This window comes from Bubalus bubalis, chromosome 21, assembly GCF_019923935.1.
Source record: "Bubalus bubalis isolate 160015118507 breed Murrah chromosome 21, NDDB_SH_1, whole genome shotgun sequence".
In the NCBI taxonomy this organism is placed as follows: Eukaryota; Metazoa; Chordata; class Mammalia; order Artiodactyla; family Bovidae; genus Bubalus; species Bubalus bubalis.
This window is the reverse complement of record NC_059177.1, coordinates 45899010-45923334: the sequence shown is the minus strand read 5'-3', so window position 1 is coordinate 45923334 and position 24325 is coordinate 45899010. Positions and strand designations below refer to the sequence as shown.

Here is a 24325-nt window from a genome sequence, read left to right as displayed (position 1 = left end):
GCAAATGGAGGTAGGGGTGTTTATGTGAGCTTGCGTGCCAAGCATGGTGAGCACTGTTTTACAAACCAGATTTGTGCTCTTAGGAGTATGCTGCAAGTTGAGGCCAAGCCCACAGAAAATTATTTCTAAATGAATACAATATGAAAAAGTTATTTTATTTCTAATTTTACATGTAACATTGTTCTTTGGTGAGTCTCGGATTACACTTGAATGCACGTCTGTTAACCTGATATGAGATGCATGCATGATTTCATCTTGAATGCATTTGAATATAATAGCACTGGAAATGTAATTTGTATTCTCAAATTCTATAAAGCAAAATAAATAAATCTTGGGGGTGGTAGCCACACTGAGCGTATTGCGTTGATTTCTTTGGGCTTCTCTCAAACTAATTACCAGCTTCCCCTTGCAAATCCAGGTCTTCTCACATGGGCAGGTCTGTCTGCTCTAGAACCTTCATACATAAGTCATCCTCATTTCTTCCACCTCCAGGGAGTGGATAGCTTGGACAGATCTGTGGGGAATGTTATGTTTAATTCTCAAGGGACACCAGTCTTCAATTCTTCTGCTGTGTTCCTGTTATCAGTGATGACTGTCCAGTTAAACTCTCTGAGGTGATGAATATGTTTTGGGTCTGTTGGGTCCAGTACACTCAGTAGCCACTAGCCTCCTGTGGCTATTTAGCACTTAAAATGTGACTAATGCAACTTAGGAACTAAATTATTAATTTTATTTAATTTTTATTTAAATAGCTATATGTAGCTAGTGGCCACCAATTGGGACAATGTAGGACTAGAGCCTTTGAGGTCAGCTATTGGTCCCAATTGCAGTGTACTAACCACTGACTAAAAAGCCTCTTGATGAGAGTAAAAGAGGAGAGTGAAAAAGCTGGCTTCAAACTCAATATTCAAAAAATTAAGATCATGGCATCCGGTCCCATCACTTCATGGCAAGTAGATGGGGAATAAGTGGAAACATTAACAGTTTTTATTTTCTTGGGCTCCAAAGTCACTGGATGGTGACCACAACCATGAATTTAAATGACACTTTTTCCTTGGAAAGAAAGCTATGACAAACCTAGACAACATATTAAAAAGCAGAGACATCATTTTGCTGACAAAGGTCTGTATATTCAAAGCTGTAGTTTTTCCAGTAGTCATGTACAGATGTGAGAGTTGGACCATAAAGAAAGCTGAGCGTTGAAGAATTGATGCTTTTGAACTGTGCTGTTGGAGAAGACTCTTGAGAGCCCCTGGGACTGCAAGGAGATCAAACCAGTCAATCCTAAAGGAAATAAACCCTGATTATTTATTGGAAGGACTGATGCTGAAGCTGAAACTCCAGTACTTGGCCACCTGATGTGAAGAGCCAACTCATTGGAAAAGACTCTGATGCTGGGAAACAGAAGGCAGGAGGAGAAGGAGGCAACAGAGGATGAGATGGTTGGATGGCTTCACCGACTCAATGGACATGAATTTAATCAAACTTCGAGAGACCGTGAAGGACAGGGAAGCCTGGCATGCTGCAGTCCGTGGGGTTGCAAAGAGCCAGACACGACTTAGTGAGTGAACAACCATCACTGACATTCTGCAAATGAAGTGCCTGTATGTGTGGGTGTTTGAGTGATGCTCTGTGCTCTTGTCTGTCAGCTCTGAGCATCCTGAAGGGTGAACCTTTCTTCAGTGATTTGACCGCCCTCCCCAGGCCTCCATCCCTGGCTGTTGCATCCCTCATGTCTTCATTTCAATCCATTGACCACCTAGCTCGTACCTGATTTCTGAAAAACATGGGAGGAAGAGAAGGAGGGGAAAAATAGATAGAAAGGATGTTAGAAAGTTGAGGAAAAAAGAAGACTGAATGGAAAGGTTACATGGAAGCTCTGTAGTCTGTATCGCTAAGCTGAATATGAGTACCCAGGTGTTCCTTAGAGGACTGAGGTGTGTTAAGGAATAGTAACCGACTAATTGAAGCCAAATGATGAAATGTCAGTGCTGTCAATGCATGAATATTTCACGTGAAAGGCTCTGGGGCCCTCTGGGGTGGCATTTCTTGTAAAAATGACTTTGCTATGTTGTTATTTCCAAAGACCATCCCAGTATCTTAGGGTCATTGTCCCAGGACACTTACACAATATTAGGGTGCCGGGAAGGATCTTAAGGAACACTTTTTTTCTAGGTGTGTTCTGCCCCTGGGAGGTGAATAAGGAACCACCAGATGCTTTTATGGAAAGGGAACTCTGTCTCCATCCTTGTGTTGAAAGTTCCTGATAGGGAACCATGGAGCCTTTGCAATCAGATGGAAGTTAGGAGCACCATGAATTCCAGGAAAAATATGTTGATGATTTTCTGGACTGTCTAAAAAATTTCAAACTGCAGGAATGGTGTTTTAATTTTCTGCATTCTCTTTGGGACTTGGGTTTCGCTAAAACCGTTTCAGTCCTTGTTTTTCTTATTAAATTAGCAAGATTGACTTGAATCAGAATATACCATTATGATTTGAAATGTTGAAAGAACAGGATAGATGGGCATGACAAATATCTCAGGTTCCATTTAGGATGTGTGGGGGTGGAGGAAGAGAGGGGGACTTGCTAAAATAATGATGATTCATTTTTTTTTCTGTTAAAAGTTGAAAAAAGGAAACAAAAGAACAAAAAATGAAAATAGTGAGAAGCTAAATTTATGTTTGTGAAAGCTTATATTTGTTTTTCTGAATAAAATTGGCATGGGATGCCCTTAAGCATTTTTGTTTGTGATGGGGAATTTTTATTCTGGTTTTTAAAGGGTTTTTGGTGTTTGTTTGCTTGTTGTTTTTTGCTTTAAATCAGTTTGTACTTAAATAACTAGCCAGATGCAGCCAGTGGCTGTGGCTGCGTAACTCAACTCATCTCGTTCTCGTCTCCCACTGTCCAGGTCATTTCCCTAGTACTTCTTGTTCAAGGCTTTCATTGTGGACTTTCTAAAATATGGATCTGAGGTCCTTTCACTTGTCTACTGAAATATCTTTAATGGCTCTTTCAGCCCTAAAGCAGGTGCCAGCAAACTTTTTCTGTAAATGACCAAATAGTAAGCACTTTAGGCTATGTTGGCTATTCAGCCCCTGTTGCAACCACTCAATGCTGCCATTGTACTAGACAGTATATAAACAAATAAGGCTGTCTGTGTTCCAGTAAAGCTTTATTGACAAAAAGAGGTGAATGTGGCCCTTGGACCAACTCCTGACCTACAGGGTACTCTTCAGGTTTGTTGGCCTGACATTCAAGAACATTTTCCATTTGACCTCAGCCTGCACAACCAAGTTCCCCACTCCCATTCTTTGAAGCCTCAGAAGGCAGTATGGTCTTTTAAAAGGCTCCACCCTTTTGCCTGTCCTGTTTCTGCACTTGAGTCTCATCTTTCCTCTGTTTTTTTCCTATGAGTCAGATTTCCATGCTTTATCTGATACAAAGTTCTTGTCAGCTCCTCCAGGCTGAGTCTGCCCCATTCTCTATGCTCCACAGTTCTCTGTGTAAGCCTCTGATGTTGCTTTTACCATGTGACTACTCCCCAGGTAGACTCTAAGGGAGTGTGTGGTCTCATTCCCCTTATTACTCAGCTTAGATCTTGGTGTAAAGGTCATGAAGTTGGCCCACCCATGGGCTTGTGAATCCCTTAATCCAAGGGACATATATAAACTTATAGGTGAACAAACTACAAACTCAGAAGTGGGAAACCATGGGCCACAGTTGCTGGAGGGGGCAACAAAAACACAGCCAGGGCAAAACAGTGCAGATCCATTGTAGTCAGGACTGTCTGGGAGTCCTTTGGCATCGACCTCATGGCCCAGACAGGGAGTGAATGAGGAGTGAGGGAAGCAGTGTCTAGTTTAGGGCATCAGGACCAGGGAGAGGATGCAGCCTGCTGGAGGGAGATCAGAGAGAAGCAACAGGCATGATTAATGGGATGGAGGGACTGACTCATGAGGCAAGATTAAAGCACTCTGAGGAGCTGGGGTACAGACCGAAAGGGGCAGATGATAGCAGGCTGCAAGTATGTTAGATGGATAAACACCCAGGAGGGAGCAGCTCGCTTCATTAGAGAGGTGAAAATGGGGCCTCCCTCAGAGAATGGGAAGGGTGCTCAGAAAGGGCACGGGTGACTGACAGGGGAACTCAGTAGACGATGGGTGGGCCAGGGGCAGCTCTGGGTTGCTCGGACTAGAAACATCATGGAAAGGTCACCATGGGGTGACTCTTTCAGGGAAGCCTCTGCTTTTATCCTGTGGAGTCTCGAAGCCTGCTGTGACTGCTGACCTGGGCCTGTGAAAATATTAAGTACCAGTCATTGAATGTTTCAACAGTCCTGAGGCCTTCTGCATGGAAGTCAGCCTTCTGCCATCCTTCCCTATCTTTAGTAGAACCAGAGATACTTGGTCCAAGCCCCTTATTAAATCCAGGGCACACTCTCACCCCTGCCTGCTGGTGGATCTGACCAGAAACCCAGCCAGCACCTTGATTTACAGCTTCCTCAGTTGGCTCATCTCCAGTAGAGATATGGCTTTTCAGGCATTTTGGAAGACAAGATTCATTTGAAACTGCAGTGACTATGTTCAGGCTTCAATATCAGCTTCCTACAGGTATTCTCTGAGATTTTCTCCAGAGTTAGGAAGAGCAGCTTCTGCTGTAGTCTGACCAAATGGCCCATATTATGGTATTTCCTCCATGGACAACTTACTCTCTTTAGTAAGACCTGTAGAGTAACCATGCTCAATTTGACTGCACATTCAAATCACTTGGGGTGCTTTTTTAAAATAGCTGTGCCTAGACTCCACTTCCAGGAATTCTGATTTAAACGGTCTTACTGTGGGTGGTGCGGGGTAGAGGGCGGGGGTTGCTTCCCTGGTGGCTCAGATGTTAGAGAATCCACCTGCAATGCAAGAGAACCGAGTTTGATTCCTGGGTCGGGGCGATCTCCTAGAGAAGAGAATGGCAACCCACTCCTGTATCTTGCCTGGAGGATTCCATGGACAGAGGAGTCTAGTGGGCTACAGTCCATAGGGTTGCAAAGAGTCAGACACGACTGAGTGACTAACATTTTCACTTTTTTTTTTTTCCCCACTGTGGAGGGGGAAGGCACCAGGTATCAGAACATTTTCTTTAAGTTCCCCATATGGTTCTAATGTGTTGAGAACTGCCATGGAAAAACCTTTATTTGGGTATGATTATAATTCACACCGATGTTACTCTTCTATCTATCCAGCTAGCTAGGTACTGACTATGCTATCACTTGAATGGTTTTTCTAAAAAAGCAAGCATTTACCAATGGGCCATCTATGTGCTTGGCCCCTTGCTGGAGGCAGGGATCCAGTGGGGAACATGAACATGTCCCTGTCCCTAGGGAGCTTATGGTCCAGAAGGTAGTCACTTAAGGCAAAGCAGGATGAGCCCAGAGTACTGACATGGTACCTTTCAGAGAATTCCATTCTGTGTGTTGCAGCTATGCTTAACTTGAAATTCTGAGTGCAAAGATAGATGAGTCTCTCTAAGTGTACATGTCATAGTTAACTATGACTCTCAGGTCTTGCTTCAAAGATTTGTTTAGGAAGTAGAGATGCACTTGGTAATAATAAGGGTAACAACCCAAGGTCTTCATGAATCTTTAAGTTCCTGAAGCCAGCACAGCAATGTTTTCCCAAGGTGGGAAGTGTTAGGGGGCATCTAACACGGTGGCAAGGTAAAAGTATATGAGTGAACTTTGGGGGGGCATTGGTAATCATGTATTTCTTTTACTATATATCATTATGTGGATTGAAGTTACTGTAGGTATTTCAGCAAAAAAAAAAGTGTGGAAAGATAAATAAGAATCCTGTGATGGTGATGGTTTAGTGGCTAAGTCATGTCCAACTCTTGAGACCCCATGGACTGTAACCCGTTAGGCTTTTCTGTCCAGGGGATTTTTCAGGCAAGAGTACTGGAGTGGGTTGCCATTTCCTTCTCCAGGGGTTTTTCCTGACCCAGGAATCAAACCCAGGTGTCCTGTGTTGCAAGCAGATTCTTTACTGACTGAACCACCAGGGAAGCCATGGTGGTATGCAGATATGGCAAAAATTGGAAAGGTTATGTGCATGGATTGAAGTCTACATAACTGCCCAGGGCTAAATGGTGCCCCTTGTGGGGAGTATAGTGTTTCTAGGAGAATCTCATTTTTTCTTTCCATCTCCTCTAGAGTTTTCTCGCCATCTGATGAACTTTTTTCTCTGACTTGAGTACTTTTCCTAATGGTTTTAAGAGTTACTTTGTCTTGACTTCATAGAGGGAAATATTGTGAGCTTGTTCATGGCGTAGTTCTAAGGTTCCCTCGAATTCTTCTTCCCAAAATCTCAAAGCACTTTCTTAACCTCTTCCATTTCTGTACCTTTCTCTCACTGGAAGTAGCTTTCACTCTTGCTTTAGGGAACTTTTAACAGACAAGCAAAGAACTATATAATTCCACAGAGTTCCTGAGGAGAGAAGATCATTGAGATGTGGATACTGGGGACCAGTTAAACTAAGTCACATCATGACCAAGTGACTCACTTGCAAACATCAACCCATGACAAGTAACTTTTCAAATTTCATATCTCAAAACACTTGCAGAATATACATTTAGGTACACAAGTTTATACATTAATGACAGAAACAGAAACTCTGAAAAAACCATGATGGTTTTTAGAAAGATGGTAACAATAACCCTGTGTACGAGGCAGCAAAAGAGACACTGATGTATAGAACAGTCTTATGGACTCTGTGAGAGAGGGAGAGGGTGGGAAGATTTGGGAGAATGGCATTGAAACATGTAAAATATCATGTATGAAATGAGTTGCCAGTCCAGGTTCAATGCACGATACTGGATGCTTGGGGCTGGTGCACTGGGACGACCCAGAGGGATGGAATGGGGAGGGAGGAGGGAGGAGGGTTCAGGATGGGGAACACATGTATACCTGTGGCGGATTCATTTTGATATTTGGCAAAACTAATACAGTTATGTAAAGTTTAAAAATAAAATAAAATTTAAAAACAAACAAACAAACAAACAAAAAAAGAAACACTCAAGTAACATCTCTCCAAAGAGCCATATGCGCTGTGCTCAGTTTGTCCTGTCAAAAGTTATATGAGTGTAGGTAACCTTGAGAATTCCTTACCTGAACAATAAAATGTCTTAGTTGTATGCTTCACTGTAAATTTAGTTTTTAAGTGTTCTTATCTGATATGCTTACATCAGCATCTTGCCTTGACAGATAATTTTCTATGATAATCTTAAATAATTGTGTAAAGAGATCTCTAATGCCTTGTTTCATTTATAATTTGTCCCAGCTGTAGGCATTCAGATGAAACTTGAATTTTTCCAAAGGAAGTTCTGGACTGCTAGCAGACAGGTAAGTTATAATCAGCATGTTGAAGCATTAGCAACACTGTTATTATACAGGTGTTCACATTTGAGTACCCAGAGCCTAAAAGTGCCAGATTTCCGATGAATGTTTGTAAAATGAACTGCTGGGCTGCTCAGGTTACCTTTCATTTCAGTGCAAAGTAAAGGACTGACAGCATGTGAGACACCACATGCTGAGAAAGCAGAGAGTTTGCTCCTGAAAACAGCTGTAATTGTGAGATCAAAATAGTGACCGCCATAAAGAGAACTTTTTCTTCTAAGTATCAGGGACTTTTGTGAATTTGCATAGTGACTTTTTAAAAATCTTATGATGCCCAATTATTTGTGAGTCTCTTTATTTCATTTTTGAAGGATTCTGCATAGCTGGGTTATACTAAGCATGCATCTGCATGCATCTGCTTTCTTTGGCCGAGGGCTTCTCTGCCTTGGATAATCTGGGAACATTCTTTACTTGCACTGTGTATTCTGTACGAAGTAATATCAGTGGTGTTTGTTCAGTAACTCAGCAGGAATGGCAACACATAAGATGTTTCCATCTGTCCAAGTCTATATGTTGAGATGGTATATAGTTTTTCAAATGAAAATACTTTAGGAATTTATGCATCAAGAACACAGAAGTTTTTAAAAAGTCAGTGGGAAATAATTTAAAATTAAATAAATACTTAATTATATTTCTTGTTACAGAAAGATTTGAGGTCTTAAAAAGATATCGAATAAAGCATAAATTAACATGGACAACATAAATTAAAATGAAAAAGAACCAGGTTACTCCTAAGTTGTCTTTTTAAAAAATTCTTTATTGAATTTGTTACAGTATTCCTCTGCTTTATGTTTTTGGTGTTTTAGCTGCAAGGCATATGAGGTTTTACCTCCCCACCCAGGGATTGAACTCGCAACCCCTGCACTGAAAGGCGAAGTCTTAACCACTGGACTGCCAAGAAAGTCCCCCAAATTAGCTTTTATATTACTGTCTGGGGCTGGTACTCATCCTAGAGAGGATGGGCAGATTCATCCTGGAGCATTCCCTTTGGATGAAACAGGCTAGGACTTTGATGGGCTGTCCTTCAGTAACCAGGTGGCAGCCTTAGCAGATGCTGGTGTGTCCAAATGACATGTTTCCTTTTGTTTCCGCCTCACCTCACAGTGCGCCTCTCTGGATGGCAAATGCTCTATCAGCTGTGACGACGAGGTATGATGGTCTCCTGGGCCTGTCTCTGCTCTGATCAAGTTGGGGCAGGGGGTGGGGTGGTGGCGGAATGACTGAGGGTGCTTTCTCACAGGGGGAATGTCTCACAGAGCCAGATCTAAGAGATTGCTGTAACCAGTCTCCAAAAACCCAAGGACATTTGCTTTGTTTCTTTCTCTTTCTTCTCCCAATCAGATAGTTTTGGAGAGCTGGGGAAGTATAATTTAAATGTCCCATGAACAGCACTGTTGGGATTTTGGCATTTTATAGGACACAATACAAATTACTGACATTTAAAACTCTCACTACAATTCTCAGAGTTTTCTACCAATGTGGTACCTCTTTTCATCTTCTTAACCACCTAGTAAAATGGATTGGAATATATGTCCCACTTTGCAAAGGGGGGAACTGAGCATCAGGTAAATTAAATGTCTTGCTTAATTTCATGTAATAAAGAAGCTTAAAAATCTAAGCGTTGAAAACTCAGCATGCTGCATTCTAGCATACTGCTTCCCTTCTATAACTCCCTTTCCCTCCCTTCTTTTTTCTCCTTATCTCACTCCCTCAGTCTTGGGAGGACAAATTTGAATTCCACACATGAGCAGTAGAATAAAAAAGATATACCACTGTCCCAAGTTTGACCATCAGATTTAAGTTTTTACAGCATCCAGTCCCATGTACCTTCTGCCCCACATCTTAGATCAACCACATGTGAAGTAGCATTTCACCTTGGCTCAGGCAGCCTTCTCTCTCTGAGTCAGCCAAACCATTAGTCAATACATAAAGTGGAGCTTATAAATGATCACTCATTTACATTCCTTCTAGTTACCACAGGGATTAAATAAATCCTGCTCCTGTCCTAACCAAACATAATTCCAACACAGAATATATGGATTAGAAGTATATTTAAAAAAAAATAGGCAAACAAAAGGCAAGTAAAGAAATATAAAAGAGGGAGTATAGGGTGAAGGTAAAGTACAAAATGCTCAGTCCTTAAATATCCGGCAGTTAAAAAAAAATCATAATAGCTGTATGAGTTACTACTATTCAAAGAGTAAAAGCAAAAGCCCGACTTTTCCTGACCATTAGATCAAAAATAATTTTCCCAAAGGAAAGAGTACCCTGTGATGTTTTATGACCAGTACCCTTTCAGTAAGTTTGGGAATGCCGTTCATAGGCTAGTCAAGTGGCTTCAAACCTCTCCTCTGTTTTTGAGGCATTACTTGTCTTACTGTAATGCTCAGTTCAAGATCACACAGCTCAACAGTAGCATTGATTAATCAGTGTTACGAGGCCCTGTGTTAAGCTACTAACTCCAACTTGTGTTAAAAGCACGGAGGACAGTTGGTTGGTTAGTTGCGTGACTGAATGGATGGTTGGTTGGCTGGTGGGATTGATGGTGTTTTGGATAGTTGGTTGGTTGACTGACTGGTTTCTGGTTGATTGATTGGATGGACAAATAGTTGGTTGAACAATTTAATGAATAAAGTCAGAGGTGGTAATCTTCCTACAGCCTAACACAGCCTCTGTGCATTCTCATACATAAAACTAAGTGGAAATGGATTCCCACTTAGAGTTAGAAAAGTGTAATGTATGTTAGTTGTTCAGTGACTGATTTCACAGGTGGTCTAGCATAGCGGTTAAAGGTACAGGCTGTGCGGGCAGAGTAGCTTCCATCTGTGGCTCTGAAAGTAATAAGCCTTGCCTTAGTTTCCTCAGCTATACACTGGGGATAGAAACACCCCCAGAGTCATGGTGAGGACGGATGAGATAATATATGGAAACTTTATAGCACAGCTCCTGTCCTGTGGTAAGCCCTCAATAAACGTTAGCTATCAAATGAAAATGTCTGCAGACACATGTAGCGGTTCGCCCGAACCTAAAACCTCAGGTGGCAACCACATACACACTTTAGTCCCTTGGGCATAGTAAGCACAAGGTAGGATACCTTCCTCACTACTAATATCTGCTTTAATAGCCTTGGGGATGGAGCCTCATTAAGATATCGTTTTGAAGGTTCATACCTTGAAAATTAAGTGTGGCATAGGCTGGATCGCTGAACTTGATCTGATGCTCAAATATCCCCATTTTGCACTTGAAAGCTATCATCCATTTCCCATTTTGATTCTAAAGTTTTGGCTTCAGGCACCTAGTTGACATAGTTTTAAAAAGAAAAGCCAGGCCCCTTTCCATCCTTTCAGCAGACTCTTTCCATGTGTCATTCCCTTTCATAGCTTTTAATTAAGTCTTTGAGACCATGTCGCTCCACTCCTCCAACTGCCCTCAAGTGATCAGGTCCCCATTAAAAACAGCTGTGGGGGCTCATTAAGTTCACGTGCTTCTGGCTTCTCTTCTCTACTGAAGACCTGGCGCAACTCCCACACGCTTATCAGACACACTTTGCCTCGGATCTGATCCAGTCCCTCTGTCTCCCCCTGCAGTGGCCTCCCTGGGCCCTTGACTTGAGTGTCCTGGGCTGCTGGGTGGAGTCAGTCTGGCCAGATGTCTTCCAGGCTTATAGATACCTCTTCATGGAGGGCCTGGCCATGGGCCTAATAGAGGACTTTAAGGAGCTTCATTCCACCCAAGGGACTGTTAACTTCAGAACCTGAGAGGCAACCTGTCTCACACTGACTTCTTCCTTCAGGACCTATTTATTGAGGCCTCCTGACATCCCTGGTACCTCCAGCCCCCGAGGAGTCAATGGGATGCAGAGTCAAAGATAGACCCTGTCCTCCAGGAGCTAACTGGTTAGAAGGGGAGATGAGCACATGTGCTTATCAGCTGACTTGCCTCCACAACCTCTTGCTACAAACTGTGTGACAACTTCTGTCTCCAAAAGATACTTATAAAGAGGGCACACAGTAGGTGCTGAATAGACACAAACATGGTTCTTTGGGGACTCATAATGCACCTTGCACTATGCTCAACAATTTGCACTCACTGGCCTACTTAATCTTCTCTCTGAAATAGTTGTTGCTGTCTCCATCATTCAGATAAGGAAACTGAGACTGGGAGCGTTAAAAGGCTTTTCTCAAAGTCATGCTGGTTGCAAGTGTCCAAGTCTCTGATTCTCAAGCTAGTATCTTAGCCTCAGAGCTAATACCTCCAGGTAACACAGCTTAGTGCTAATGTTTCTCACTTCCATACTCTTCCTCCCCAGTTTTCCTTACTATCTGTGACAGCCCACCTAGCATGGCCTGGTATCTTACCTAATCTGCTTTTGAGACCAGAAACCAGACTTCTCTGAGCAATATTGAGGCAACAAAGAGTTGAAGAAAGTTGCCTTTTAAGGCAACCGTCACCAGCTCTTTATTTCTGCCTTTTCCAAACAACTGCATCTTTGGATGTTTTGTCGCAGGTGGCTGTGGAATGGGTGCTTGCCATGTCTGTCAAACTTAGAGTTCCTGCTTTGCCCCAGCCCTTCAGCCTGTCACTCTGCCCTTGTCACAAAGGGATGGACAGACTCCTGAGAAGTTTGGCTTAATTTGGGGCAGAAGTAGCATCGTGAGGGGAAGCTGACAAAATCTCTCTTCTATTTCCTTTTACTGGAGGAGGGAGAATGGAGAAGGCAATTAACTACTGTAAAGAGACATAGAGGAAACAATTTATCCAGACTAGAATCTGGCTAATTCTACTCTGATTCTTTCATAACGCAGCACTCTGCTCACTTAACTTCAGGGGCCTTACTCCATTCCACCGTACTTCCCAATAATTTAATCCAAGTGGTTGTTGGCAGGGAGATGTTTATGAAGTCATCACAGTGACTGAATATCCCTAATGTAACAATATTGCCTGTAATGAAAATTAAATGACACCTTTCAGATTAAGGGACCCAGTTCTACCTCAGTGACACAACATCCTTGCAAGGTTGACAATCTTTGTTGCATACTGTCACTCCTGTTCCTTCCACACCAGATGAGAGTGGAAACAGAGGCTGATAACTGTGAAGTGAATCTCCTAATGCCCAGTCCAACGTTGATTCCATGCAGTGCTGTCTGTTATAAGGCGCTGAGGTCATCATTTCCAAGAAATGAGGGTGGGGAAAGAACCAAATATTTATGTCAAATTATGAAATATTTTATTGAAGCTTCATCTCTAAATAGAGTGGAAATGGTGAAATACATTTTATTTTACTTAACAAATTTAAACTTAATAAATTTATAACTGTAGTCATATCCTGATTCTATTAACAAAGAACATGTTTGGTTTGGGAGTGGGGAGTATAATATTTCAGATAAAATTATAAAAATAAAAATATTTAATCCTTCACTTTATATTTGATTTTCTCAAAGTGATCACAAGGGAGGTCACATATAGTGGAGTTTAATCAGTTTCCCCGGGAGCTTCTCTTATTCTCTTCCTTTTGAAATCATTCTCTCTGGAAGCATCTTTCATATTATTGATGGTGATGTTTTGTTTTTCCTGAGTGTTTTATCTCTTGTGGGTACTGATGTGCCAGTGGTTTCATGTGTGATTGGAGCTGATCTCCAGTATCACCCTCATGGACTTCAGGAAATATTGCTTCTTTCCCAAGATTTCCAGTTGCCTTGTGTTTGTCTTGTATTGTCTAATATTTGCAGAGAAAGACTGACCACAAAGTTATAGGTCTAATAGCAGTAATACCAATTGACTAGGGATGTTTGGGTAGGAATTTATTTTATAGTTAGGGATGGAGGGTAAGTTAGGATGACTTTTGATTCTCTACACAATTGTAAGGATTTGGAGAGTCAGTATATGGAGGCCACTCCTATGCTCAGCAGGTAGTTTTATTGATTGAATGGAGGTTAAGCTCCCTTTGCATCAAGGTCTATATCTCCAATTTGTCTCATATGATCCAATTAACTTAAAATTAAATTTAAATCTGCACATACCTCATGGCTGCCATATTGGACAGCTGGGCTCTGTGAGTGCTTTCACAGTGCTGTTTCCTACAGAAGGGAAACGTTTGTCAGGACTCCCAGCTGGGCCAATGTAGTGTCCGTGCAGCCAAGAGCTTCTCTGAAGAGCAAGAGCGTGACCTTCACCTGGCCCCTTTGAATAACCGAGAGAAACTTGCTCACCAAAGCAGCCAGTTCTTTTATGAAAGGTGCTAGCAAGGTTTTTAATTTCCTGCTGAATCTCCACCATTGCCTACTAATAAAGGATGCATCTTTCTAACTAGCTTACTGCTGTACTTCTGTGTCTCACTAGAATCAACTCTGTGGATAAGTAAATGTCCCAGAAAAAAAGCAGCCCTGCAGTGGCCTGGAGTTAGGGGACTTTAGCTCAGGGTAAAGATATGTTACAAATTAAATGTTGCAGTCGGTATGTAAAGCTGCAATAAATAGAAACTGAGTTACATCAAGGACGGAATTAAACCTTAAATTTAAACTCCACAGCACTGTAATTAAAACTTAGCCTGTAGCAAATCATTCACTTGAGATTAAAGTAGTGTGGGGGAAACAGAGGTTTGGGCTTACCTTGCTACAATTTATAAGTCTGAGCTACCAAAAGCTAACAGCCCTGCCCCCAAATCCAGCTCCCAATTAAAAACACAGTTTGAAAACCTTTAGGAGGCCTGAGGGGCCCCTTTAACAGAAGTCTGCCCCTTCCCCCCTGCCTAAGTCTATGAACAAATTAAAAAATATTACCTGGTCCCCTGATGGTCTTCTGAGCTGACACGGTGTTTTCATTAATACATCATTAGAGTCATGGCATTGTGCTGTCGTTTTGCTTTCAAAACAGCCTGCACTTCAGCCACTGTTAATACAGGTTCAGAGGCCTCTGGACACTTTGTTCCTGGGAAATATTATTCAGGTCATATAAATTTTTAAAAAGGAAGACAAACTGTAATGAATAATTTTTAAATGCATTTTCTTTTTATCCCTATCTGGGATGTTCAAGGCTTGCTTAGTGTTTTAAGTTTATTTGTTAGTTTTGCAAAACAAGTGCTGGGGTCAGCTTAACTTTGTGCTTAACTCCAAGAGCCAGCTGGCATTTCCAGTTCCCCCAAAACAGCCTAAAATAGGTGTCTCTCAGGTTGGAAGTACATCCTTGCATGTAAAAGCAGTCTGAGGACCCAAAGTTGAAACTGTGGTGTTTTTATTTTCTAGACTGTAAATTGTTACCTCATAGACAATAATGGATTTATTCTGGTATCTGAAGACTACACTCAGGTGAGTGAGGAATTTCTACCTACTTACAGTAAGGATCCCAGACTGTGCTTGGGTCAAGGGAAGTGAAATATGGTGTTGAAACTTTGAGACAATGATCTGTATTTGAGAGGTAATAGCAGGAGATTATAAAACCGTATTTCCACCCCTTTAAGAATGTCACAGCCTACTTCTCAGCAGGCCCCCAAGAGATTTTACCTCCAGGGAGGAGAGGAGGGGTGCCGAGCCCAGGGTCTGCTCTCCTACACATAAAATGTTCCATTTATAGAGCTCTTTACCTCAAGTGTGGAGGTGCCTGAAAGAGTTCGGCTAATTTTAAGGAGGTTTTCTCCTTTTAATATTTTGGTAGTTTATCTTTATATATAATTTATACATATACACAAATATATGTATGTATGTATGTCAACATAATTATTCTTTATGGCTTTCTTTCTGGTTTTTCCTTTTTAAAAGTCAGTTATCTGAGTCCAAGGATTAAGTTGGGTTCTCAACACTGAGGGCCAAGCATCCACATATAGTTGAAGAATGTTTTTCATTTGATGCAGCCGTGTGCAGTGTCGGGGCAGGAGGGAGAGATGGAAAGAAACCAAACTAGGGTGCTCAGCAAAGAAAGCTCCACTTTTATTTGGAAATCAAAGTAAGCGTTAAAATCAATAGCATTGTAATAGAGAAACATGAGTTTCTCCTTTAAAACTTGGTGCCTGAAAGCTTTCTCTGCAGTTAATGAAATTAGCATGTTAAAGTCAAATCCAAATCAGTTTAGCCATATGGTATAGGAAAGAAACACCAGAGGTGGAGGCAGATGGTTTCTGATGTGAGCTCTCTTCCTTAACTCGATTTGGAATATTGGGTACATCCCTTAACTTGATGGGACTCCTGGTGGGTTCTATGAACGGAGGATGGTTGACTACAGAAGTCTTCTTCTACTCTAATACTTGAGGATGCTAGCATTTTATAATGAGGTTTCATTTACATCATTTAAAATGTTTCAATAGTCAGCAGTGTGATAGACCCATTAATGCCTAATAAATTAGTTAATTGTCCTTAAGTATGGCTCCTTAGGGTCTGAGCTCAGTGGCTTGTTAATCTGTGAACTCTGGCTCCAGGTAACATATGGAATTGTGCTTCGGTTTTCCCTCTTATCTATGAGAATGTTGTGGGATTTTAAATGTACCTTTGGTCGATGGTAATTACATAGTTGAGACTCAAACTGCTCACAAATGGTCTCCTCAGATGCTGGATGTCACTGGATGTTGGACAGTTGATGGACATTAGATAGGAAGGATAAGCACATGAGATGTGGTCAGTTTCTTGGGAGCAGGAATGGCCATAGGCCTATGGTAATGTGCCCCTGTGTCTGGGAGGAGTGAGAACCCAAATTAATCCCCTGTGAAGACGAGCTCTGTCGTCCTGCCATAATCATGGAGGGCTGAGATGAGAACCTGATCCTGGGGGGGAATGACATGGCAGATGTCTTTAAGTGGTGAGTCTTGGACCAGCCAACACAATGAGCCACTGGAATAGTGGCCTCTCCTAAGCTGTAGCCACTACATGTGGTCTCTGCTCCCTCCTTTACTCCTGGGTAGAATAGCCCACGGAGCCTGCCCTGCCCCAGCTTCTTTGATGTCTGGTTTCTGTACCCCAATTAGGTTAATTCTTCTTCATCTAACAACCAGTTCCACTGACACAGGCATATTTACACACAGGAAATGCACATGTCCTTGTTGCTCCCAACAGCAGCACATACCCACAGAGTTTGCCAAAAGTTCAAGTTTCCCTGGAATGAAAAAGGCAATGCTCAATCTTCAATCAGTGAAATGTCATTTCCTTCTTTCCTCCTCTTTTCTGACTTTTTGGCAAAGCCTGTATGTGCCTTTCTGCCTGAAAACTGCTAAGAGCCTACTTGAGGTCACACCATTACAAGGAATTTAGGATTTAGTTAATACAAAGTCTATGGACTTTATGTAGAAGCTTCCCCAGTGGCTCAGCAGTAAAGAATATGCCTGCCAGTGAAGGAGACACAGGTTCAATCTTTAGGTCGGGAAGATCTCCTGGAGAAGGAAATGGCAACTCACTCCAGTATCCTTGCTGGGAAAATTCCATGGACAGAGAGCCTGGAAGGTGACAGTCTGTGAGGTTGCAAAGAGTTGGAGATGAATGAGCACATACACACATGTAGAATTTATGTGATTTGGGCTCTGAGTGTAATGCCCTCTACTCTCCACCACATAAGATACAAATTCTGAGAGCACCCACAGTAGACATGGGGCTTCTCTACTGGTCTGCACTGGCCCCTTCCAGTCTGTTGGCAGAGGAAGGTTGTTGGTCCAAGCTCTGTTCTGCCATATTGGATACATCTTCCCCCCTTGGCTCCAGGAGTCTGGAGGGATGCCCGAGGATGTTAATCCTTCATTCTACCATTCAGAGTTTGCAAATCTTGGCCAACACCAAGAACTAGACTTGCAGAAACATAAGCTTAGCACTGGGGGAGTGCCCTGAAGACAGTCCCAGAGCTGGAGTCAGCCTTTGGAAGTCTGATTGGCCGAGCCTTCTCTTCCCAGATCTGGACAGCTTTATTCTTGGTCAACATATTAGCTGCCTATGGACAAAATGAAGATGTTCCTCAGAAAGTGACTTAGAGAAAGGATGTTTTCTCCACTGTAGCAAATTTATAGAGCCGATGAAGAAGGGATGTATATCCCTTCTGTATATCCCTAAACAGGTCATTTAGGAATTACAAACAATTCTTTTTCTTACTGCTTAGGAAGCCCTTTCACAGTCTGTTTCTGTCTGTATGAAGTAGTGTTTTATTCCCAAGGAATTGAGAGCAGATTAATGCCTACTGCCTCCTTCCAAGAGTGTGTGTGCATGTGCTCCTACATGCGTGTGTATGTGCACATATGTGCACACATGTGCATGTGTGTGTTTTTTCCAGCACTTAGCATGTGTTATTCAATGCCACTCTTACCCCACCCCCTACCCCTGCCATGTATTTGAAACATCCGCATCTGCTTATTTGTTCACTCTGTAATCCCATAACTTCTCATGACTATTAAGACCTTTTCCATGTTTATGTAACAGTAGTCCTGAAAACCTCCTTTTGCCCTTGTCAGCTCCAGGACACAAACTGTGTCCATTTTTATTTCTTCTCTGGTGTTTGGGCGCATTATTTATCTACACTTCCTCTTGGGTCGTCTTTTCTTCCCCACAGACTGGAGACTTTTTTGGTGAGGTGGAGGGAGCTGTGATGAACAAATTGTTAACAATGGGCTCCTTTAAAAGGTAAGGATTTTATGGTTCCTTGCCCCCTCCCTCCCGAGAAAGGTTGCCTAAATAAAATAAAACAAACCAAGGTCAAATAAAGCAAGCCCAGACTTGACCCCATGGCTGTGTTCATGCTCCAGAAGATCTCCTGAAATTTGATGCCTTTTGCCTGAGTGTTAAGAGTCTCAGAAACTCAGCTCACAATGCGTTCCCTGTTCCCCTAGCATAGCATTTACTAGAGGCCGGTCCTGAAGTCAGGGCCTGCACTGGAAGGAGATTATATTGGTCTGAAGCAAGTGATTGCAGAGAAGTAGGAAACATTTTCATCTGGTCAAAAAAGGAAGAGAGTGTCTTGTCTCACACTGACAAACTGGTGAAACTTGCTAGAAATCTGGAACTCAGGGATGGAAAGTGATGTTTAGAGACTCGATATAATTATAGAAAAGCAAGTAAAAATTCATAAAACATGCTCCCAGATAGAGGTAAGTTTAAATCTGCTGCTAGAACACAGCCGAGAGGTTTCAGAATTCATGGTAGGGACTGCTCAGTTGAGTTGCAAGGGCTCCTTTTGACTCTTGAGTGAAGCGCACAGCCCCGTGTCCCTCATGGACAGGCCAGCCATACCTGTGGGAACACCAGAGCTGATGGGAAGGGACGTTGCCCTGCGCGACCAGGATGCCAGTGATGCCCCCCAGGAGTCAATTCTTCCTCGCCTCAGCCTCCCAGGGAGAGTGGTGGCCTCTGAAGTGGTACTTTCACGGACATATTTGATGCTGTTAAATATATAATATCAGGAAATACAAGAATGGAACCCAGCTCGCCTGTGAGAGCTATTGCACAGTGGTTGCCAGTGGGAAAGACAGTCCCCGAGTTTATTACTCCCCTGCAGCTGAATGGACAGGAAGTTTTAGCTCAGGAAATCAGACTTTTAAGCTAGTCAATAAGACCAACTGAGCGCTGTGCTGAAAGCAGGGAATTCAAAAATGATGACCCAATTTTTGAGATTCTGTAGCTTGTTTGTGCCAGAAAGAGGGAAACAAGAAATGATATGTTAAAATGGCATAACTCCAGCACTTCTGCAACCTCTGACACACTTGCTTTCCAGCCTGCCTGAGTGTTCACCCCTGCTCAATTCCCTCTTTAAAATGCAAGTACATTTTTTGCCAGGAGTCATTGTACATAAGCTTGAAAATTGGGCATGAAGCTGCCCTGGGGTTGCTGTGCTAGGTTGTCTGCCATCCGAGGCACCCCGGCTTCTTGTGTCTTTACATGGATGTGTACATTTGTGTTGTGTTAGCTTGTTTTCAACTTGGTGGGGGTAGGGAGAGACAAAAGAGGGAGAATAATCACACACGTGTTTCTCATTTGAAAGCATATTTTTCAACTTTTTTTTTTTAACAAAATTACTTTTTTCCCCCCTCTTCCCTCTTGGATATTCCTTTCAAACAGTTTGGTGGGAGAGAGGGAAGGTTGAAGCAGTATTTTAAGTTCCTAGATTTCTCGTTACTGTGGGTGAAGTATGAACGACTTGAATTTAGAGCTTTCTTCTACAAAAGTGGCTAACATCTGAGAAAAGGGGACGGTTGGGACTCTCTCTTCGATTTTAACAGCAAATGCTGTCATCCAGGAATTACCTGACAAACCTCCTAGGCCTCTTTGAAAGGCCCCTCATGAGGCCAGGACAGAAATTAGAGTCTGAGATTTCAAGTCAGATGGATTGGGTTCAAATCCAGGCTCTTGACATTTGCTAGCTGCATGGCTCAGAGTTAGTCAGTCATGTTACCACCCCAAGCTTTGGTTTCCTTACATGAAAAATGAAGATGCTAATAATAATTACTTGCAAAGGTTTCTGTCAGAGTTAAGGAGATAACAATAAGTATAAAGTTCTGATGCAGTGCCTGGCATATATTAAAGGCTCCGTAATTGCTAGCTGCTGCTATGATTTTTGTTGCTGTGGATCTTTGATTTTCCTTTTTACCTTGCACCAGATGATTTTTTTTTAATTCACATATTTCACAACAGGCTTCCCATGACACCTGGCAATGGGGTCTCCATCCAGTATTGGGGTACTGCCGTCCTTTTGGAATTCAAACATTCATGCCCTTGCCTTTTCCAGCATGCTTACTCAGAGAATAAGGTTGACAGTCCTTTTTATCAGAAAAAGTCTGTATTTCAGAAGCCCTGAAAGGATGTAGCTGAAAACAATGGTGTGATGTCAGGCACCATATTTAACTGCACCCCACTCCCAAATACAGGGTGCATGGAGGCTGAGTTGCTTTGGTGACACGGCTGAGCCCTGGTAAAGGTCAAGGTCCATTCACCTGGTTGATCTGCCATCTCAGCATCTTGGACAGTGCACCCTGGCACAAAGTTTCTTCATTTGGTCTACTCATACCCAGTCCTAAAGGAACTCCTTTCATGCCCAAGAGCCCTGCAAACCATCTTCTTCAGAACAGTGAGCTCAAAGTGAAGAATGAATGCCATCTCCCTTTAGCAACCTCCTTTTATCTCTCCCCACTGATCCATAGTCACTGCCTCTCTCTCTAAAGCAAGACGATGCTTGCCTACTTGGCAGGGACTCTTTCTTTGGTTGCTTGGCCACTTACCAGGTGTCTTGATGGCTAGTCTACTTAGTGGTGCCATCAGAGGGAAAGAGCATCCGCTTGTGGTCTGCAGTGCCATGTGGGAGGAAGAGAAGACACTGATTTGTGCAAACAAATTACCAACTTGAGGGAGCTTTGAGAAGGTTCTTCAGTTTCACGTGCAAGCAATCTAAGAGGTATAGTGGTCTCTCTTGGTTGCTTAGGCTGAGTCTTTGATTCAACTCTATCCACTCAGCTTATAGAAAGCATAGTGCTCAGGGCCAGATAACATACGTGGCCTCAGCAATATAAGAATGATGCAGATAGCAGTAGCTATCTTCCAGGAGCACCTACCACATACCAGGCCTAGGCTGCAAACAGATCTTAACTCTTGCAGTCCTTTCCTGCAACTCGAGAGACAGGTATAAACAGGACCAGTGCCTAATCTGCTGTGTCCAGTGCAAAATGAAAATGGGGGACTTTGCTCAAAAATTACTAAGAATTTCACGACAGCAAGAGCAGAGCAGTAAACAAAGCATGCAGCCCTTCCAAGTGGTAGGGTTCTGTGCAGTTACACAGGCCACATGCCCATGAAGCAGGATCTACATGTGTCTATGTGTGTGTATGTGTTAGTTGCTTGGTCATGTCTGACTCTTTTCAACCCCATGGACTGTGGTCTACCAGGCTTCTCTGTCCATAGAATTCTCCAGACAAGAATACTGGAGTGGGTTGCCATTCCCTTCATATATATATATATATATATATATATATATATATATAAAGTGGAGCTTGGAAAGGTTAAGAACTTGTCTGCATATAACAGAGTGATAACAGAGCTGGATTCAAACATCCTGCAGTCTAAGCCAGCACCAGGAGAATTTTCTAGCCTCTGCTTTTTACCTGGTTCTATATACAGTAGCATTGTGTAGTGCATGGAGCTTTCTTCAGTTTTGTCTGAGACAAAGTGAAGCATAGCCAAGGAGGATGTTGGCTCAGCAGTAACTTATCTGGGTGAGCAGAACTTTCAGGAAGGGAGGCCAGCCGAATGATAAGATCACCCAGATTTCTTTTAACTGAAGTTGATAAATCATTAAACCAAGTCATGTTCCCAGGCTTCACATATTTTCTCATAAGATACCATATTCCTGGTCAGCTTTTTGTGGTTCAAACAGAGAACTTGGAATATTTCTTTATTCTTATCATGGAAAGTAAATGAACTCCCTAAGTAGCCCTGACTCATTTAGGGCTTTTTGTTTTAGCTGTTTTCTTTTAACTGAAGTTCATATCCAGTAAGAGCTTGTATTCATATTTCTCAGAAGCCACACTCCATGGCAGTGACATTGCCCTTTTCAAAACTACTAAAAGAATATCTGCTTTCAAAATATTTTTATTAGAATTCATTTACTTCCACCCCTTCTTGCCCCCAGTGATGCAAACTCAGTGTCAAATATCTAGGGGAAAGTGAGAAAAATATATATATAGCCGATCAGAGGAGAGTCCAGATTTCTGATAGGGTTTCTTTGATACATGGGGCTTGAACCATGAAGACTTCAGTTTGAGCCTCAGAATGGTCACTGTGTGGACTTGGACAGATTCCTCAGACTTTCTGAGCGTCAGTTTATTCGTCAGCAAAATAGGAATTTCAGTGAGATGGGACGTTTGTGAGACTCAATTAAAATAAGAGAAATAAAAATGCTTTGCAAATTGCAAAGCTACTATACGTAGGAGGTAAAAGATCAGCTGTTGAATAAGATCTCCAGATGTCTGAAATTTTTTTTTTCTTCTAATATTCTCCTCTCCATTTTAAAATCACTAATAACCCCTCACCCCCAAAGTAGTCACTGCACATCAGTGGCCTCACAGCACAGCACTGGGGTGGGTCTGTGGGCGTGAACTCCACCACCATCCTTGGAGAGCTTTGAGAACACACCTCTGCTCCAGCTGTGCCCCCGCGAGATTCGTATTAAACTAGTCTGGGGATGGAGCATCCATGCGATTTGCAGGTACTGTCAGGATCAAGAAATACTAAGTTTAGTGCACCAGGGTTCGAGTCTAGGTGCTACCTACTTTGAAGCTGTCTGACTCTTGGCAACTTTAGCTCCATAATTTTGGCTTTTTTTTTTTTTTTTTACAGCAAAATGAAATCAAAAGAATGATTTTTATTCCTGCAGTGAGAGTTAAATGGAATAAACGCATGCTTGTACCAAAGATCCTGTGGTTTCTGCCAAAGGGTCTTCCTTTGTTCTCTGTGTATTAGAGGACGCTCAAGAAAGGGAAGACCAGTAGGCACACCTGGCCCTTGGCTTGCAGAGAAATGAAGGTGGCTCTAGTGGTAAAGAACCTGCCTACCGATGCAGGAGACAGAAGAGACACAGGTTCCCTGGGTTGGGAAGATCCCCTGCAGGAGGGCATGGCAACGCACTGCAATATTCCTGCCTGAAGAATCCCACGGACAGAGGAGCCTGGTGGGCTACAGTCCATAGGGTTGCAAAGAGTCGGACATGACTGAAGCAACTTAACACACAGCACTAATAGTTTGTTTTTGCCTTGGGAGCTACTGAGTCTACGGAGAGTCTCTTGGTTGTGTCTTTTCTGTTTTGTTCTGTTTTTTGTTTTTTTTTTGTTTGTTTTATGTGCGTAGTGCAGCACGCTCGAGATTTCACCCCTCCAAGACCATGTTTAACTTTTCCCTGTAGAGCCCGGTGCATGTCCTCCTCCCCTCGCCCCGGCCCCTGCCACCACACACACACGTTCATTAGCATAGTTGACTTGTATAGAATTCATTCTGGTGGCTTTTTCTAAATTGCCTTTCTAAAAAGGTGATCCACCAGGTAGATTGAAGACTTATACGGTTTCTACCCACGTCTCCATATGATGAAACTGCGCTGGGCTCCATAGTGGGTGACTGGCACTTTCCCTGTCTTTGGTGACTGCATTACATTTCAGCGAATGCCCTGGCCCCAGAATCCAGAGAGTGTTAGAAGAGAAGTCTGTTATGTTTGGATGCCTGCTCCCTAGCGCCGACTGCCCCACCGATGTCTTGATACTCAGCAGCTCATGTAAGGAATGTAATGGCTTCTTGGCTTCCTGTTGACCTGACCATGTCCACAGAAGTGGTTTGTCAGAGGTGGCGTTGAAGGGAACAAGAAGTCACATTGGCTTGGACAAGTGTGTTTCTGGGCCAAATTTTCTGGAATGCAGAGACATGGAGATTCCAATGAACTGCTCTTGAAAATCCCAAAGCTGCTGCTTGAGGATCCCCAACTACAATAATACAATAGCCACTCATATTCATCCTAACAGCAGCATGTCTCGTTTATTGAGTACTAACTGCATTTTGTCCTTGAACAACACGGGTTTGAACTGTGCAGGTCTGCTTATACATGGATTTTTTTTTTAATAGTCAGTATTAAGTACTACACAGTTTGTGGTTGGTTGAATCCAACTGCAGTTATGGAGAAACTGTATACACAGGGCAAGCTGTACTAAGATTTTCAACTGCAGAGAGGATCAGCTTTCCAGCCTTTATATGGTTCAAGGGTCAACTATACAGGCAAGGCATTCCAGATAGTTTACATGCATTACCTTAATTAAGCCTCGTGACAGATTCATGAAATAGCTATTGTCATTTGACAAAAGAGGAACTGGATGTGGAGGCTTAAAGTGTTTTAGTAATTTGTTCAAGTTCACCCACAGTAGTGAGTTGTTGCCATTGTTTAGTCACTCAGTCATGTC

At 42.5% G+C, this 24325-nt stretch overlaps 1 protein-coding gene across 3 annotated transcripts in view; it reads left to right on the top strand.

Annotated features, from left to right (window-relative positions):
* CACNA2D3 (calcium voltage-gated channel auxiliary subunit alpha2delta 3) overlaps nucleotides 1–24325 on the top strand; it is a 909107-nt gene that overhangs the window by 810018 nt on the left and 74764 nt on the right. For all 3 annotated transcript variants that reach the window (XM_025272778.3, XM_025272777.3, XM_044933476.2), the window contains 4 exons: nucleotides 7328–7389; nucleotides 8548–8592; nucleotides 14685–14747; nucleotides 17956–18026. In XM_025272778.3, coding sequence (XP_025128563.3) covers nucleotides 7328–7389; nucleotides 8548–8592; nucleotides 14685–14747; nucleotides 17956–18026 — 241 coding nt within the window. The remainder of the gene's footprint in view (nucleotides 1–7327; nucleotides 7390–8547; nucleotides 8593–14684; nucleotides 14748–17955; nucleotides 18027–24325) is intronic.